Raw genomic sequence first — 19045 nt, 5'->3', positions numbered from 1 at the left:
ATCTTTAAAAATATGTAATGTAATTTTGTACTTCAAAAGTATCAGAAATAATATCTAAAATAATATTTAAAAGATCTATAGTTCAATAATAGTAATCTACACTTTATTGTAGTGGCAACAGTTGAACATCTGATACGAACTTCTATGTGCTGAGTGTACATCCAATATAATTATGTATAAAAGTGCTATTTTTCTACTTTTTATTATTATCAACACATCGAATAAGTATGTAATCGCCGAAAATGACGAGGATATATCGACAGATCTGTATGTTATCGAAGGAAAAGTATTTCCATGGGAAAATGGAGCTCCAAGTGGATGGCAATTAATGACTCATGTCATGGCTAATGGTGGAGAACATTATGGTTTCTTAAGGTAAATTTACGTTAGATATTTTTGGCTGAAAATTAAAAATTTTTCAACTGTATATTTTTATCAGATAGAAAATATCTGAAGTAATGCTTATTTCAATTTTATATTAGTATCCCTATTAATATATTTGTACTTTGTATGTTTTACACTTTTAGGGAGGATGGAACGTTTATTATTTCAAATGTACCGTCAGGATCATATGTAATTGAAGTTGTAAATCCAAACTGTGTTTATGAACCTGTTAGAGTAGAAATTAACTCAAAGGGAAAATTCAGAGCAAGGAAAGTTAATTTGATTCAGACGTCTCAAGTAATACAAGTTCCATATCCATTAAAAATGAGACCACTCACACCATTCCGTTATTTCCAAGTTAGAGAACAGTGGAGAGCAACTGACTTTTTATTTAATCCCATGGTATGAATACTATTACACACATAAATTTACATTTATATAGAAAAGAAATTCAATTTATCATTTTTTATATCTTTATAGGTTTTAATGATGATATTACCGTTATTGCTAATTATGATTATACCAAAAATCATGAATGACCCTGAAACTAGAAAGGTTGGTAAATAACTTCAATAATATAATTTTATAAGTTTTATTGTACAATGTTAAATTTACAATTTGTATATTACTTCTGTATTTTTCAGGAGATGGAGCAATTAAATAATTTCACCAATTACAATATGCCAGAAATGTCTGAAGTAATAACATCATTCTTATCTGGTGGGGAGAAACAAAAAGCAAAAGCAGTAAAAGCTGCAAAAAAGAGACAATGATTAAAATGCTTATAGAATGTATGTTTGCACTTTTGCTCTAGTCTTTTAATTGTTAATCAGATTTCTAGAAAAAATGTTAAACTCTTCTCACTTTTTTAATTTTCATGTAGCATTGTTACATTTGAAAACAGGTAACAGAGAATTCTATAATGTTATTTTAATGCAACAAAATAAATATATACTACATATTATATTACATAACTTGGTATAAGTTATAATTGGTAAGAATTGGTAGGAATATTTTATAAATGGCTATTGAAAAATTAAAAAAGAAGGAAAAGACTAAAGTACATTTTGGTGAATGTTAATAAACTTTTACGTTTTTATAAAATAAATATTTATCTATAATTTTGCATATTCACCAGTTGTATTGAATGTATATATTTGTAATTATTTTATTATCTTTCCTTTTGTGTATTATTATTTAAAAACATATGGAAGAAATAATTCAAATATTGTGTACTATGAATCTAAAGCAATTCTTAACTACATCATTCAATATATGACAAAATATATTTGTAGGTTAAAAATAAATATCCTGATATTACATTTAAACTGATATATAATAATTATTGGAAGAAATTATGATATTCTACACCATTTTACAAATGTATTAAAAAATGTTTATTTTCAAATATTATGCATTACAGATTATCCTTTATCTAGTATTTACAATACATCACAGATCACTTTTTATAGCTTATTAATCATTTAAATTTACATAATTAAATGTTTAAATTTTTTATTTGTAACATACGTTCTCTGGCTGCTTTGAACTGTTCAAAAATATTGTCTATATTAGTCATAAGTTTATCTGTGCTCAATCTCTGAAAATAATTTAAGTGGTCATCTTGTTTAATTGAGCCATGAGTTTGATGGATGATATCCATATTTAACTTAATGTAACCACTTGGTGTAACATTTAAGTATGACTTATTTAACATTTTATCTTCATGTCCTTTTGGGATACTACAGTGAGTTATGTCTTCCAATTCATAAGTACCACCTGTAAAAAATCTTCTAAGGGTGTTGATAATACTTCCTGTTGGTCGCCAAGTTGGGATATTGAATTTATATGAACCAGGTAATACAGGCAAAGGAATAACAGCATAACCTTCTGTACGATATCTGAAGTTTTTAATTGTTAAATTTAATTTTTTTATTATGCAAAGTATAAAAATTTTTATATTTAATTTACCTAAACCAGTTGTCAAGTGATGTAACTGATAGCAATAATCGAGGCCAAGATGGTAAAATACTGTTTGCATCAAGCATAGCTGCAGATTGAAAATCTAATGATATTTCAGAGGCATAACTAAAATATGCAGAGTTATTCTTTAAATTACATCTTTGAGTTCTTCCATACAATCTATCAACCTGACTTGTGCCCCAATGTTCTGGCAAATCAACATAGTAAGAAATGCAAAGTCCATTAAAAAAGAAATCATGAGCTGATAAAATGTCCAATTTTATAAAAAATTTATATACATTTGGTGATGCTAACTGAAAGCTGTGAAATACTTCTGCTTCTTTGTACATCAGATGTTCTTTAATTTCCTAAAATATAAAAATCAAAACATTATCTGGTTACTTTGTATATATTATTAAAAAATAAATAAGTATGATATTTTGAAACATTTTTATAATGCCTTTAATTATTTCTCAAATAATTTTATCATAAAAAATATATGTTTTTTACATATAACAGGATAATATCTTAAATAATACACTACGATAATACATTATCGTGATAATCCGAAACTGTGCGAAAGTTGCTTTGCCGTTTAAATAACAATATATACTGCTCGACCGTGTACATATAAACATATAGATATATGTATGTATTCATAAATGTATACGGAGGAGAATCGATAGTGTGAACGTATTCAAGGAGCCATTCACTGCCATAAGATTCAGTTGAGTTTGAGACTACGCCGGTGAATGTACTTCATCGTTCTCACGTATTTCATATATTCTAAGTAATTAATAAGTTTTGATTGTATTGTAGTAAAATGATCGAAAATACAGAATTAAATATGAAGATAATCACATTTCCCGAGTATGTTTTAACCAAATGTAAAATAAAACAACTAAAATTAGTTTAGTGTGTCATATGTTTAGTTATAAAAGATTATAACTGTTGTGTTAATGATTAATTTTCGCTGAATTCAAGAATTATGTTTTATCCTCAAAGAATGATGAGACAAATCTCTGAAATCTCCTATGTTGGGTATGTATATATTTTATAATATAATATTGTCACATAATTAAAATTAGAAAAATTATTAATAAAATTTTTAACTTGGAAACAATAGAAAAGACCGTATGTAAATATGCAAACAGAATTAAATAGAAATATTTTAAAACGTTCAAACCAATTTACAATGAAAGATTTGAATTAATGTAATCAAATATTCAATTGATTTAGTCCTAAATATTTTACTTGTAACACTAGATTAAAAATGTAATAATAACTTTCACCTTCAACTTAAATTAAAGGTATACAAAAAACTAAAGAAGGCAGCATTTAATTATGCAAACATGTTTAAACCGGTTTACCATGGAAAAATCTGATCATGCATTTTATATACATATACATACTCACTTTTCGCGATTCATTTTGTTGTTGCTGTAATTCCAATGACGATTGTTTCTCGGAAACATGCTCGAGCCAATAATTAAATTGAATGCCGCTGGAATTCGTGATAGTGTAATAATGGTCGTTCGTGAAGTCGGGATTTACCGTCAGAATTTTATGCAATTCATTATACGTAATCGTGAACAGCACTATTTCCGTATTCTCGTCGGAGCATGTTAAGATTTTATCTCGTTCAGATAAGTCAACCATGACATACATTGTAGAACGCTCCATGTAAAGATAATGATTCGTTCGAATCCTTGTTTCGTCAGGTGCATCATCAATAACCGCTTTATTATACCTTTCAGGGAAAGGTTTACGATTTTGCAAAGCCGGCAATGCAGTTTGGTTTTTAATTGCCAATTTTGTCTTATAAGGTTTCGTTAACAATTCGTCACCCAGATAATAAGAATCATTTTGTGTGTAGGTATAAAGATGAGAACCCTCGATATTCTTCTCTTTGATTTGTCTGTAATATGCTTTCTGACATTCAGTCAGACAATTCGTTTCTTCACTGTAAAAACTTAGTTCGAATGGACTAAATACTTTTTCCTGCCAGTTAAAAATACGATCCTCCTCTTTAAGAAAATTCGAGTCCCTGGTATCCCCTTCGTTTTCGAGCAGTTCTGCAAGCAAAGGCCTTTGCTGCACGATTTTGACTCTGAAACAATAAACACACGGAAGATAAATACAATTTAGAATGTAGAAACAATCTCTGCCAGATGGCCGGGATCTAATTCTATCGACATGTCTGGTACCAGTTTCGGCGGCAGAACAGTCGCGTTGTTTTCAATTTGGGCGATCAGAATTAATCTTGCAATAGCATGCCAGACTCTTTCACGGTCTTAGCAAAATTTTGTATGGAAATAGATAGTGATTTATTTTACATAGTCCTCCTCCTCCTTTATAAAATAATCTTTTTACTGACATATAACATAGATGACACAATGTGAGCTGTATTTCAATGCACAAGAGACCTCGTGTGCTATTTAATAGTCTAAGAAAAATAGTATGTATACCATTTCAGGGTTAATTATACATTTTAAACAATACATTGGAACTGACCAAGAAAGAGATAATAATAGAAAGGAATAATAAATAGACAATAATAGTGAAAAATAATAATCTTATGAGCGTTGACATTTGTAAAATTTTTTTATCATAACGAAAGATGAAGATTCAAAATGTTACCTTATTTTAAAGTTGCTTATAGGTTCTTTAACTTTGTAATTGACGGCAATTTTTTGCTTCCGTATCTTATATGCCATTTTTTGTTTTTACTTTACTTGATAAGAAATCGATTTGAAATAAAAGAACATTTGGGTATGAGAAAAAAGAGCCAACTGACGAGAACAAGGTACCGACAATCGCATACGAAATATTGTATATCGATTCCTCTGTTGCTTGGTAACGGGTCTGACAACACAAATATATACATACACAGCTGAGTACTTACGTTTTATGTTGTCTGTACCCTCTTACGTATGATTGTGGCGAATTTCTTTTGACATAGAAATAAAATGTAGTTGTAAAAACCTTACATCCTGTTGAGTCAGCTTTTTATAAGGCGGGACATGTAATAAACACAGCAATATTTCATACACATCTTTCGCGAGTGATTAAATATCAAGAAAGTTATCTGTATATACCTACATGTATATACATATATAGAATATTAGTTTTCAATAGCATGTATTAAGATTTTTAATTGCAGATAATTTTTTGTAAAAAATGAAATAAAAGTGTATTTATATTATATTATTTTAATAATGTAATAATAAATAATTCTTTTTTAATGATATAAGTAATATTAATAACATATAATTATAATAATTTTAAGAGAGTAATACTGAACGGATAATCTGAAATTTTTTAATATTTCACGAGCATTTTGATCTATGTAATTCTATTTATATAAATCTCTCACAATTCTTTCATAAATACTCTAATGTTATATTCTATTTCAATCACTTGCTGGTAACAAAGTACCAAATGTCGCTCCAGACTTCATTAATTTTTTGATGAAAGTAAAGCTAAACAATATACATACGTATGCAAGCTATCTAGCGTACTTACATACACACGAATTTTATGATTCACTAAGAAAACTGTATGAATCATCAATGAAGATATGTATTCTTGTTAGTATACCGGTGAATTACAACTTTTTATTATCTTACAATAATATTAGATTTTAATTACTATCTCCACTTTTAATGTTATTATCAATAAGGAATTTTTTGTAATTTCAATCATCATTAACATTTATTTTAATCAATTATCCAAATTATTATAAGGAAAAAGAAAGAAATTAGAAATTGCTACATTAGGAATTAGATTTTTAACTTTATTATTAATAAGAATTTTATTTTATCTAACTATACAAACAGGTAGAACTGTTCTGTTATGTCAATAAAGAAATAATTACAACATTCTGCCACACAGTAGAACATCTTACGGTACTTTCTATTCGTGCGATGCTTGGGCCGCTTTAAGTTCACCTGTTGCGAGTTGCGACGCTGGCGACTTTCAACCGTATAGTCTTTTCAAAACGTGTCCTGTTATACCTGATGAGATACGAGTCTTCGTACTGTGTACATATAATACTAACCGATCATAGTAATGGGAAATTTGGTTCGAAGATAAACTAAGCTATCTGACTGACGATTAAAATTCTTGTCGATTGCAGAGGTATTAAGATTAATGGTATTTCTCGAAAAAATCAAAGATGCTTGAATAAATCAATGTCTATGTACAATATGCATCACGCGGATACATAGAATACATGTAGAACCGTACATGTATCTCAATCGTCTACTACACAATACATAAATCTTCTCTGTCTATATTCCGGATAATGCATCGATCTGATAAGATAAAATAATCGTGTATCATTCGTATAAATAATGTGTAAAATAAATTTCCCCGTAATAGCTAGAGAATGTAGTAGATCGTGTGCCGTAGAAGTAGACATAACTTGTGTCATTCGTACGTTTGATATGCAATTTAACAAGTGTACAAATTTGACAAATTAATCGGATACAGGTATGAAAAGAATTTAAATGTACATATATATTCTTTCCTTTATCAAGTATAAAATGTAAAGTATATTTTTTATAGTAATTTCAATAAATTATACTACTTCACCTTTTTGAAAGGATTAATTTGTTTTTTTAGGATAAGAATAATCAGATTAAGTCATATAATATTTATTGTATCGTATATTTATTTACATTAGGTTTTATTTTGTGTTGCAGAGGTTTCAAATTAATAAGAATGTCAAGTAATCAAGAAGGAGAGTCTGGTATAACAATACCATTGCAGTATAATAATTCTGTAAGAGTTTATCTTTTCTATGCATACTTTTCATTATAAGTGTCCCATAACCTGTATAAACATTATATATTATAAATTTGATAAACGGTATAGCTTTTTATATATTGCAATAATTTCAATGTTTTCAGCATTGGAAATCTATATTTGAAAAATATGATCTTGATGGAGATGGGAAAATCTCGTATCAAGAATTGCGAGCTATGATACGCAGTTCTAGTTACTCTAATGATATTCCAACCAGGGTTGTCCATATAATAATGCATAAAGCAGATCTAGATGATTCTGGATATCTAGATTATCCAGAATTTATAGCTATGGTATTTTTATCTCTATTACTATTACTTTTATTATAATTTTACTTTATCTGCAATTGTGTTCTTACCATAGAATAATGCTTATTTATGTACTTTATTCTATATATTATTACTTTTATCATTATTGAAAAAATAAAGATATTGATAAAGGACTATTTTTTAATAGATCAATAATCATCTGTTGATTACCAGGTCAATTGCATTTATACAATTATAGGATCTATTTTATCTCTCTTAGATTACTTCACCATAATATTTTTTATTATTCAGTGTGAAACTAATAAACAAATTCTATATCCTTCTTTAGATTCATAGAAAAGATATGCAAGGTGTTTTTGGTCATCTTGTGCAACGATATGTACAATCTATGGTTCCACAAAGACCATCTCCTTTTGAAGGTCTAGCAAGGTCTAGTGACATACCTGATGGGCAGTATGAAGAAGAATATAGTTGTAAACCTCCAGCACTAGCAATGATAATTATATCTATACTAGAAATTACTTTATTTTTATACGATGTAATTGTATATAAATCACCTTCAGTCGAAGGACCAGCAGCTACATTATTTATTTATAATCCACACAAAAGATACCAAGCATGGAGGTATTTAACATATATGTTTGTACATGTGGGGTATGTATTTTTCTTATTCTACAGATAACTATTTATATGATTAAATAATTAAAATATATGTACTTTTCTTTATACAGAGTATTTCATTTAGTAGTAAACCTACTTGTGCAAATAATGCTGGGTATTCCACTGGAGATGGTACACAAATGGTGGAGAGTATTAACTATATATATAGCAGGTGTCGTAGCAGGATCTCTTGGTACCTCTGTATCGGATCCTACAGTATATTTAGCAGGAGCATCAGGTGGTGTATATGCATTAATTACAGCTCATGTGGCAACTATATTAATGAATTGGTCGCAAATGGAATTTGCTATTTTACAATTGTTAGTATTCCTTATTGTAACAGTTGTTGACATTAGTCAAGCAATATATAACCGTTACGTGTTAGAAACCAATGACCAAGTTGGATATGTTGCTCACTTTGCTGGTGCCATTGCGGGTTTGCTCGTAGGTATAAATGTACTTCGTAATCTCGAAGTAAAAACTTGGGAAAAAGTCGTGTGGTGGGCCAGTATTATTACTTACACTGTACTTATGACAGCCGCCATTTTATGGAATATTTTATATACGTCTTATTATGATTAGTTACTCTTAATGCTGTTGCATTTTCTAACGCAGTCGAAGTTTGTAATCTTGCCACTATGTAAGTAGAGACAAGTGAAACTTTTTCTACAATACCAGTTAGATAAATAAGGTGCAAATTTCAGTGCACTTGTATATATCTAAACTGAACATTAATATATTGCATACTGTGATATAGAAGGTCTCTATATTTTGCACAGGAGAAATAGCTATTACATATCGTAATGACAAATAATTTTATACTCGATAATATTCCGCGTTAATGGTAAAAAAATGTAATATAACTTTTTTGCTATTTCATTGTCTCTAAAAGTATAATAAAAGCAATTATTTTTATAATAATAAATTAAATACGTTAAATGATAATCGTTCAAAGATAAAATATTAAATGCTATAAAATATAATGATAAGATATAAATGTTACAAGTGCTATATCCTAAAGCGATAATTGCAATATGATAATTTTATAGTGCGTTGTTTTCAATATTTGAGCACATATTAGAATAATATTTGATTAGTATTTAATTTGGAAAAAATAAATTTTATTATTATAATATATGTAAAATATTAAAGTATTACTGGTATATATATTTATATACATATATACTATTATGGAACGTTTCTCTTCTACGGTAATTTTTATGTAATAAGTTTCTGTGCTTCATTATATCATGTATTTATAATTCACTATGTCATGTACCTGATTTGCAAACTACTAAACTAATGTTACAGAACAAATTTGTCCACATATATGTGTAAGATGTATAAAGACCTTCATAAACTTGAAATTTTTATTTGCAAAATCTATGTTTTTGCTGCTAAAATAGTAAAATTATTTGTTTCAATATAGATAAAAACTTGACAAAAATAGAACGACAATAGAAAATAAAAAATTACTAGTGCCTTGTAAGTATAAAATGAAATCTAAGTCTGAGGTGTATATAAAAAATAGCACTGTTTTAACATTATCATTTATTTAAAAACGCACTATTTTAATTTTATCAGGAAAATAAACATATTGAGATTTAATTTTAACTACTCTGTTCATAATGAAATATTACACAACTTTCATAAAGTCACACTTAAAATATTACAAAATTTTTAATTCAACAGTAATTATCTTAAATTTTGGCAATATATCAAAATCATAAAAGTATATTTTAGAAGATACCCGTGAATCATGAGGTACAATCATTTGAAAGTATATTTCAATTTAAAGCAATTTTAATAATTATTCAGGTTTGTCATGCACAAGTATATCTATTATGTTCTGTTACTAATTAAGTTAATTATTAATATCAGTATATGCAAGGAAAATGCAAGTATATTAATTTTTTTATTTTCACCAAATAAAATCTTTATTTATTTTTTTCATTCTTCTTTTGTTTTTATCACATAAATACTAATCATATCTTTAAGATTCAAATATGAAATACGCACAAGAAGGGAACACAGCTTACAACCCAATGAAAGTCAAAGATAATATAAGTCCTTCATTTTTGTACTTTCATATTAAGATAACCGTTTTAAAATTAGACTGCTCTCGAGAGTAACGAAATACATATAATGAAAATGCAAAACATGAAACTAAACTATTAGTTTAAGAGCTTCATTGTAAAAGACGTAATTAATACGATAATTGAAGTGAAGTTGTTGTTTCAAAAATGTATGTTACATGATAGTTGTAATGATCTTAATAGACAGGGTAATCCAACAGAAAATCGAGAGAAACTGAACAAAAATTATTTTAAAACGAACTTGAGCGAATAAAGAAAATTTTGATTGACTGAATAAAGAAAAATTTATCAAAGAACCTCAACTTTATTCGTTAATCGTATTTAGATGATTCTTCGCATGTAAGTGCTTCTTATGTATTATCTTGTGTATGTAAGTTTTATAATAAATATGAAATGTTAAATTAAAAAATGCGTGTTTGTGCTACTATATAAAATCAATAATTATTTGCGTATAGTATCGCTCATAATTAGTCAAATAATTTTAAAAATAAACAGAAATGGGAGGACTGTATTTTTTAATGGGAAATATATGTTTTTTATTTTTATTTTTTAGCATTACAAAATGATATAGTAACTTAATGATAATGTAGATATTGTATGCACTGTAAATATTATATAGCAAAACTATTTATCTGGAGAAGGGAATCATTATTTAAAAAAAAAAGAATACCAACTAATTTTAGCAATAATAATGAAATGGGACAGTAGAAAAGATTGTCAAGTAGAGTCTATTCTTAGTATTTATACAAATTATATTAATGTTGCAATTTAATAGATATGTCGAATTGCTTTAATTAAATTTTTAATTAATTTATGTTTTATTACTTTGTCATTCGTTATTGTAAATTAAAATTGTTAAATCGTCGAATAATAGTTAGATTCATTATAAAATTAGAATATAAATTTCTTATTATAAAATTAATTATGAGCGACACTAAATATTTAACCTAAAATAATTAAAATCGATGCGGGGACAAAGAAACATTTTGTTCATATTACTTGCATATTTTGCACGCATTCTGTATAAAATAGAATAGAGTAAATTCTAAATCAACCATCGCTTTAGATACTATTTCGACATTAAAATACAGATAATCGTTAAGTTTCCTCATTCGTTCGATAAACAGTTCCTATCTTAATAATAAGTACCATTATTTTGGACAGGTACGATCATTTCCTATATATGCATATATTTTTTCAGTCAAGTATTATATTTATCAATAAAAAAAAAGAACGACATATCGTTAGATTCTACTTATGTACATAAATGATTAACTGTATAATTAAATTATCATATATATTTTTATCTATTTCAAAAGAAAAATACTTATTAGATATCGAAATCAGTTTGAAGCTTCCTTTGAAATTTACTAATCGTTAACACGTTTCCTGTCACATGAGTCACCAATGACTGACCCACCAAAAATAAATATGTACCCTTTTTCATCCTCCTTACCTAACATGGAAATAAAACGAAGGAACAATGAATCGTAGAGTAAAAATAAATTTTACATAACCCAGGCTATTCTTTCTAATTAAATATTTCGATATATGTAATTTGTGAATTTAATCCTTAAATTTCAGTTTTATATTAATCTATCAGGAACTTTAAATTTCATACGGCGCTGTGCGCGTCTTAAAAAAAAAAGAGACTCATGTACGCTCTGTATATCCATAATTGGCCACAATAAAAACTATAATAAAGTGTTCACAGAGACAAGAGTCAAAAGGGGTGATCGTTATTATAACGGAGGTGATTTTTATTTCAACAAAAATAACAATTTACATTGAACTGTCTTGATAATAATATTATCGTGTATGCTACACCTGTAGTTTACTGTAGGCGTGGTATGCTCTCGCTCGCTATTAATTGTAGTTAATTTATTTGAATTAATCGCATTAATAGCGGGTTCGTAGGTAATATCGCTTCTTAGCCTTTCTTCTTTTGTTTATTTTAATGTTATTATTTCACTTCTCTTTTCTCCTTTTTTCTTTTTTTTTTTTGCTTTTTCTTCCTCTTCCTTTTTGTTTAAATCTCGTTTCATTTACTCTTTTATCTTCTTATTAGCTTCTCGCATTCCGCGCAACCGCATCATAAGCATTATCATCGTCATCATCATCATCATTATTATTATTATGGTACAATATTTTTTGCTTAGGATGGAGCTGAGTACCTCGGCGTGTTCTTTACCTCATTCCATCTACTTTCTCTCTTTTACCTATGTACAGATTTCCTTATGTGAAAGGAATCATCAATCGATAGATGTCCCTTCAGGTTGCAAACGATTATAGGTACATACACACGATGTCTTATCGATATCTTACGTCGTTTCTAGTCTATAGAATAGTCTAGATGTGATTTACCTGCCATGTCAACGATAATATTAGTTTTCATCTTTTTTGTTCTCTTTTATCGTGTCTGTGTGTTTTCTCATGTATGTATATTTATTTTCACTTGACTTTGTCTTGCGATGTTGCGAAGTATCTAAAAAAGAGGATTGCCATTGTCGTACTCCACTTTCTAACTTCAACTCTAATATAGGACATTCGATTCCGCTATTAATATCCGAGAGTATCGCTCGAGAGTTCGATCTGAGCAAGTGTTAATCTTGAAAATATTTTTACACACAATTGCACAATGTCGAGTCGTGTTTGTACGTATGTACAAAGATCGACGCATAGATCAAAGAGAGTTCACAAAAATTTTTCCGGTACACATATATATTTGGCTCTCAGGAGCCAAATTGATCAACACCACTTTTCATCAAATTCTAGAATTGCATTCTCTGAGCACGTGATTAGCATCTAGCTTGATTAAAAAAAGTGACTTACATTCGTCAGTTTATTTTTTTATTCGTACACTGCAAGAATATAACATAAATAATCATAAAATAAGCAAGGTATATACATTTTTCTACCACTTTTTTTTATCTTTTCATGTATGAAGTTGACCAACGTAGTTTCTGAGAGACACATATAATTCTGTGTGTATTAATTTGGTGATTATACATACTCAATATGTATATTTCATAAGTTTCGTATTACGGCCGAAGACATGGAGCTATTGATGATGAAGTTCGATAAGGCGGCGAGCGAGAAAAGTAAAAGCGTTCGATCACCTACGACCTACGACAATCTACGTTAATGCAGCAGAAAGAAAGCAGAGAAACGCCAAGGGCACTCTTCGAAAAGTACAATCGGATCACGGTTTAGAAATTGCTGTCGTTCACACTAGGTATACTTTTCCGTTTATGTATTTGTTTCGTCCTAATATTCCATTCTCTATATGTTATCTTTTGTTTTTTATTTGTTTAATTTATTGGAAGCATTTAAACACGGTATTCTTCAGGACTCCGATTTTGTATAATTTAAAATTTACTCTTATCTTTTTGTTCTTTTCTGCTGTTTATTTCTTTGATGTTACGACGAATGTAAAGCTCCGTAATAATACGATTTATGTTGATTGTGAATCGCCTTACCATTGGCTAAAATAAATGCTCTGTATATCTCATGCGAAGCTGCAGAATTTCCATGGTGTTTTTCCTCGCGTGAATTTATATAGTGTACACATGTTTATACAGGGTATTCTAATTTCTTCTGGTCATAGTTTGTTAGGTGTACATAAGAAAAGGATGTTACGTAGATATAGGTCGTTCGAAGCTTTATTGAAAAATTTCAAGAAGCTGATTTGAATGTACTATGTTATAAGACAAGGATAAGTTCACAATCAATGTAATCATTAAGTGTTACTATCCCAATTTAAAATTATCTACGAAGTCAATCTCAGTGAATTAATTAAATCTTTGTATTCGTTCACATATATTAATAATTGTTTAATATAAGTATTTTCTTCTAAGGTTATTCACACATGAAAGTATCGACGTGTGAAGTCAGCCGATACTGGTGATCTAACTTTTACGTATTGTTTTTTTATATTTTTCATCTTTATTATTACATTTTAATAAAGCTTCGAACGACTTATATTTGTATAATATCTTTTTCTTATTTATATCTATAGAACATACTGATAAAATTTGCCTGGAAAAGACTCGGACACCCTGTATATTGTCATTTTAATTTTTCTCATGAATACCTTCTTGCGCTCAGGGCAGATTACCCGAATAATACTGAGAAGATGATCTCTGATTGACATCTTTTAACGCATTTCATTTTGAATATCGTTTTTACGTTATATGCGTTGAACAGAACAGTATTTTAAATTACTATCACACGCTGAGAGAAATTTCTGATTTATATCCCGTTCTATTTGACATTCACGATTCTACGATCGAACAGAACAATATTAATCCTGCAGTGGCACATCGTTAACAGTAAAAGATCCAGGTTAGTATAGGACATAAAAGATCCCAGTTTCTGAAGTGAAAGGTCTATATGACATGACAGAAGTATAAGAAACAATTTCTACGACAAAGATATACATTGGCTTTATGTATAGTGATGTTACATTTGGATTTGCAAGAAATAATCGAATATCTTACATGACTCTTTGAATGTCAATGAAAGTCAATAACTTGAGTTAATTAAATTGGAAAAAAGGAAATGATGTGAGTTTTGCCCAAATAAGAAGGGTAAAAATCTGTTACACTGATTTATAGATCGCAGAATATCAATTTATGCAAATCATTGGAATTACATTCGCGAAGATTGCCGCTTTCGATAACCCCAAAAAACAAAATGCTATTGCAGGATTAATCAATATGACGGGATATTATAATTGTAATTGTAATTGTAGAGATAAAGATAATAATGATGGTGACCATAATTTGATACTGTGTTACCAACTAAACGTAATATAATTCATTCGAATGACGCGATATTACTATAATCACAACAGCATGAGAAAGGACAGTGTGTCGGCATGGATGCATCGATGATCACGTGTTTCCTTAACATCCGAGATCTTTAAAGACTCCTTTTTACGTTGTCGTTTAAAAATATGTAAAAATCGCGGCATAGAACGCAGAAGTTCTCTTTTTTTCGAAGTCGCAAGTTGAAAAGATACTAAGAATCCTTAACATGAGACCACTGGCGAAGCGAAGGTTAGTAAGTTCGTTTATTTACAGACACGGTTTTATCAAACGATCTTGTTTTGCATACACACACACACACACACACACTCTCTCTCTCTCTCTCTTTCGTTCTTTCACTCTCTCTCTCTCTCTCTCTCGTTCTTTCACTCTTCCTCTTTTTTTTCTATAGACGAACGACGGTAACATGTAACTCGCGAGAGGTAAACGACGAATTCGCAATCCTGAAGTGTCCCGATACCACCGTTGCTATTCGTTTGTAAGGAGTATTTCCTGTGTTAAAGTTTAATACGAACGCCTATAGGAAAAGCTAAACTTTTCCTTTCGTTCCTTTTTTCATTTTCAAGAAAAGTAAAATCGCTAGAAAAAAAACGTCGAAGAAAAGTCAACACATAGAAGTCTTTGAATTTTAAAATCATTATTTTATCAACTCGTGATCGTGTCAAGGAGGCTTTGTAAGATCTTTGTTTTTCGTTCATAACATTGGTCTCGAGACATCTGTTCCATTTTTTCCCTTTTTGGACATTGTCTGCTTCACTGAAACGATCATGTGTCGCAACATACATACATACATACATACATACATACACACATACATACATATATATATATATATATCATCTATATACATATATATATATATATAGATGCAAACGAACTCTATTTCACCGACGTTATAGTTCGAACATTCTCTATCGAACAAATATTTCACGCGTGTGCAGTATGTACATATAATATTGGATACTCCTCCGATATGATCCTCGCGGAAACAAAACGATGTAAACATATAAAGCGAAACGAAGATGATGTTACCGCGACCCACAATGTAGAGACAACGAAATCTATGTTTACATTTTGGTAAAAATAGTTCGCACAAATGTATAGAGGCACTCGCATTATCCGACTGAATGCTTTTTTTTCTCGAGAGCTTTCATGAGCTTGATTATAAAAAAGTGTGTAAAGAAATAAAGTACGAAGGAATATACATATATATTAAATGTATGTATATAATAAGCATATACATACATACATACATACGTATGTGTGTTATGTATGTATGTATACATATATGTATATATACTCGTTTGGTAGAAGTGATTTCCCGTGCAGGAGATATTTGCAATAAAAAGCAATATTTTTCTTATGACAAGGGGACTAAGGTTCTCGTTTCGAGTGTCGCGTGACTAAATGAAGGAGCAGACCGCACGGTTCAACTTACGTTTGCATACAAATATAAAATTAGGCTATATAAAAATTCTTTATGTGTTACACGTGTCTTCACCGATGTATGTATGCATGTATATGTATTTATTTGAGTAAGTGAAAATGTAACTTGTGTTTTGCAACGTGTATAACTGCGTAATGTATTTTTCTTGTTTGTTTGATAGTCAGAGCGTACAGGTTCTATAATTTCAATCAAATAAAATAAAATTCACATCCATTCGCTTGCATGTGACGGATGATCATTCTTCCCATTGATCATTTATAATCGCCTGTATACGTTTTCTTTCTTTCTTTCTTCTTCTTCTTCTTTTTATTATTAATAAGAGAAGTAGTTCGGGAAGTTCTTTCCCTAGTCAGTTCATGGCGTCTAATCCCTAAATGCTAGCTACATCACTTACGCTAAATCTAGATTCTTACAATATAGCATACGATTAAACTAGCCATCATATACCTACTTGTTCAACTTAGAAATTAATATTGTGTACTATGTACAACACTTAGAATTACACTTTTTTTGTTGTTTTGTTTAAAACCCACTTCACCAAGAAGAGAACATTTAAATATGATCTCGATAAGACAGTACACCGTCAACCTGTGCGAGGATGCATTTTATATGTCCTTACACGTCCGCCATATTGACTTTTCGTCAAAATTTGAGGCTACGATCTCTTCGCACTGGTATTAACAGATGAAGCTATTTTTTTATACTCCCAAACACATCACAGATTCATTCCAAATAAAAACACGTATGCCTTTCTAACGTTGTATCGTCGTTTAACGATTATATATCATTCATTATGTACAAAAAAGCGTCTCCATTGTGAACTTGGGCTAGCCTGGACGTTCTACAGGTCGATTCTATTCGCTTAATCTTTGTTGATAGTCTTGTTCTGGAAAGGATCGAATACTTGCGTACGATGCACACTTTCTTTCTATAATTAGACGCAAAATTACGTGTAGAAAGACGACTGAACACTACTCAAAAGCTTTTATGAGCATTAAAAACAATTTTCGCTTTTGGCCAAAATTTCACTACACACTATTCTTATATTTTTTTCAAATTCAATAAAAAAATTAAATATCACGACGATATGTGTATTACAGAAGATTTAATAATTTTACATCTGTATAGATTCCTCTGTGCCGTTTTGAAATTAAAAAATCCTCGTTTTGTATAAGTAACTAGTATAAGTTAGAAGCGAATGATATCATAAAAAAATCATAGCGTTTTTATAAAAAACAAAAAGAAGTGGCGGTGAAAACAGAAATAATTATATTTAATCTAGCTGATAATTATACACAACGTTTACGTACAGATTAGCGCGGAGAATAAGTAATGCGTAAAAAAATATCAATTATTAATTAAAATTACGCTGTTATCGTTTCTCGTGCGTTGGGACGAGTATTAAAAAAATAATAACGTTTCCGTAAAACAACCGCATTTACATGTACACAGAGAGTACGGAAACGATCCTCGACTAAAAGAATACACTGACGGAATATGAAATTTATAAAATAAACTCTATTCATATATATAAAAACATCGTACTATAATCTCTATTTGCGGAATATGATAGAGTTCATGTTAAAAAAGGAAAAGAAAAAAAGAGAATGGAAATGAAAAAACGGAACGAAACGGAACGAAATAAGAGAAAAGGTCCTTTGACTTGTTTATCATTTGAGAAGAACTATTGGACACGACCAGTTAGAACGCAGTGGCTAACGCCCGAGAAAAGATATTGGTAATTGTCAGATATTCAACATTCATCATCAAACTCTGGACATGATTTTCATCCAGGATAAACAAACCACATAAATACCCTAAGAATATTCTCAGAGCGTCGATCAGTACAGATTGCTGTACACGTTCCTAAATTATTAGACTATCAATCCTCGTCAGAAAGTGGTTCGTACTGCGCAGAAAGCAATGGTGCCGGCTCGGCTTGCATTTGCTCAGATTTTGTCACAGAGGCTGATCCGGAAGTCGGGGGTGGTGGCGCTGGCGGCGGGCCAGTGTGAACGCCTAAAGCGCTGAATGGATAAAAGGTGGTAGTGGGTGCCGGTGCTGGTGGTTGAGGAGTTTGATTCGGAGTCTCGTCGACCATCATTTCTCCACTCGAGGGGCTTTCCACGTTCCCTCCGATTTTGTCGTCCTTTTCTCCGCTCGTTACGTTTCCTCCGTTTCTGTCAGCTACGCTACCTCCTTTGTCGTCCTCTGATGTACGCATCACTTCAACGATCTTGTTCTTAACGTAATCCAAAGGTGAAAGGTGCGGCTTATTGGAAGGAGTTCCGGAAGTTGATGTGGCAGTGGTTGTTTCATACAGGCGACGACCGTAATGATTGGTACCTGGTTCTGGTGGCGAAACAGGTTCGACCGAGTGGAATTGTTTTCCTACTGATGATGCTGGTTGCTGATGCTGGTGTTGGTGTTGGTGTTGATGTTGATGCTGCTGCTGCTGCTGTTGCTGTTGCTGCTGCTGTTGTGATTGTTGCTGCGTGACTCGAATTATCTGACGCTCGTCTCCGGCTTTAACGGAATCGGGTTCGCTAGTTTTTCGCCTCTTCCACTGATCTTCCGAGATTTGATACC

General features: G+C 30.3%; 4 protein-coding genes across 18 annotated transcripts in view; 2 read left to right on the top strand and 2 right to left on the bottom strand.

Moving 5' to 3' along the window:
* Positions 1-105: 105 nt before the first annotated feature.
* EMC7 (ER membrane protein complex subunit 7) lies at positions 106-1518 on the top strand. Its single transcript, XM_033343418.2, has 4 exons — positions 106-375; positions 528-786; positions 865-939; positions 1029-1518. Exons 1-4 carry the CDS (start codon positions 173-175, stop codon positions 1155-1157), a joined length of 666 nt encoding a protein of 221 aa, XP_033199309.1. The 5' UTR covers positions 106-172; the 3' UTR covers positions 1158-1518.
* Mks1 (Meckel syndrome, type 1) lies at positions 1398-5071 on the bottom strand. Its single transcript, XM_033343409.2, has 4 exons — positions 4987-5071; positions 3763-4456; positions 2356-2714; positions 1398-2285 (listed from the first exon to the last, which is right to left on the bottom strand). Exons 1-4 carry the CDS (start codon positions 5061-5063, stop codon positions 1883-1885), a joined length of 1533 nt encoding a protein of 510 aa, XP_033199300.1. The 5' UTR covers positions 5064-5071; the 3' UTR covers positions 1398-1882.
* rho-4 (rhomboid-4) lies at positions 2839-10589 on the top strand. 3 transcript variants are annotated; one of them, XM_033343410.2, is made up of 5 exons: positions 2839-3387; positions 7053-7131; positions 7260-7448; positions 7753-8078; positions 8156-10589. In XM_033343410.2, exons 1-5 carry the CDS (start codon positions 3335-3337, stop codon positions 8664-8666), a joined length of 1158 nt encoding a protein of 385 aa, XP_033199301.1. In that variant the 5' UTR covers positions 2839-3334; the 3' UTR covers positions 8667-10589. The 3 variants fall into 3 exon arrangements, with proteins under 3 accessions (XP_033199301.1, XP_033199302.1, XP_033199303.1); XM_033343411.2 differs by lacking the exon at positions 2839-3387 and adding an exon at positions 6173-6486; XM_033343412.2 differs by lacking the exon at positions 2839-3387 and adding an exon at positions 6513-6840.
* A 1330-nt stretch (positions 10590-11919) lies between these two features.
* The window catches only part of Smr (nuclear receptor corepressor smrter), a 72667-nt gene continuing 65541 nt past the window's right edge, over positions 11920-19045 (bottom strand). For all 13 annotated transcript variants that reach the window (XM_076621561.1, XM_033343393.2, XM_033343389.2 and 10 more), the window contains one exon: positions 11920-19044. In XM_076621561.1, the coding sequence (XP_076477676.1) occupies positions 18339-19044 (706 nt within the window). In that variant the 3' untranslated portion in view covers positions 11920-18338. The remainder of the gene's footprint in view (position 19045) is intronic.

Source organism: Bombus vancouverensis, chromosome 9 (assembly GCF_051014615.1).
Source record: "Bombus vancouverensis nearcticus chromosome 9, iyBomVanc1_principal, whole genome shotgun sequence".
Lineage (NCBI taxonomy): Eukaryota > Metazoa > Arthropoda > Insecta > Hymenoptera > Apidae > Bombus > Bombus vancouverensis.
This window is presented reverse-complemented; position numbering and strand designations above follow the sequence as displayed.

Bases quoted from the DNA above. Each gene is read 5' to 3' on its own strand.
- EMC7 (XM_033343418.2), top strand. From the start codon at position 173: ATGTATAAAAGTGCTATTTTTCTACTTTTTATTATTATCAACACATCG. The intron at 376-527 runs GTAAATTTACGT...TTACACTTTTAG, and splicing joins GAACATTATGGTTTCTTAAG to GGAGGATGGAACGTTTATTA. The intron at 940-1,028 runs GTTGGTAAATAA...TGTATTTTTCAG, and splicing joins ATGACCCTGAAACTAGAAAG to GAGATGGAGCAATTAAATAA.
- rho-4 (XM_033343410.2), top strand. From the start codon at position 3,335: ATGTTTTATCCTCAAAGAATGATGAGACAAATCTCTGAAATCTCCTAT. The intron at 3,388-7,052 runs GTATGTATATAT...TTTGTGTTGCAG, and splicing joins TCTGAAATCTCCTATGTTGG to AGGTTTCAAATTAATAAGAA. The intron at 7,132-7,259 runs GTAAGAGTTTAT...CAATGTTTTCAG, and splicing joins CATTGCAGTATAATAATTCT to CATTGGAAATCTATATTTGA.
- Mks1 (XM_033343409.2), bottom strand. From the start codon at position 5,063: ATGGCATATAAGATACGGAAGCAAAAAATTGCCGTCAATTACAAAGTT. The intron at 4,457-4,986 runs GTAACATTTTGA...TTATTGTTTCAG, and splicing joins ATAAGCAACTTTAAAATAAG to AGTCAAAATCGTGCAGCAAA. The intron at 2,286-2,355 runs GTAAATTAAATA...TAAAAACTTCAG, and splicing joins TCACTTGACAACTGGTTTAG to ATATCGTACAGAAGGTTATG.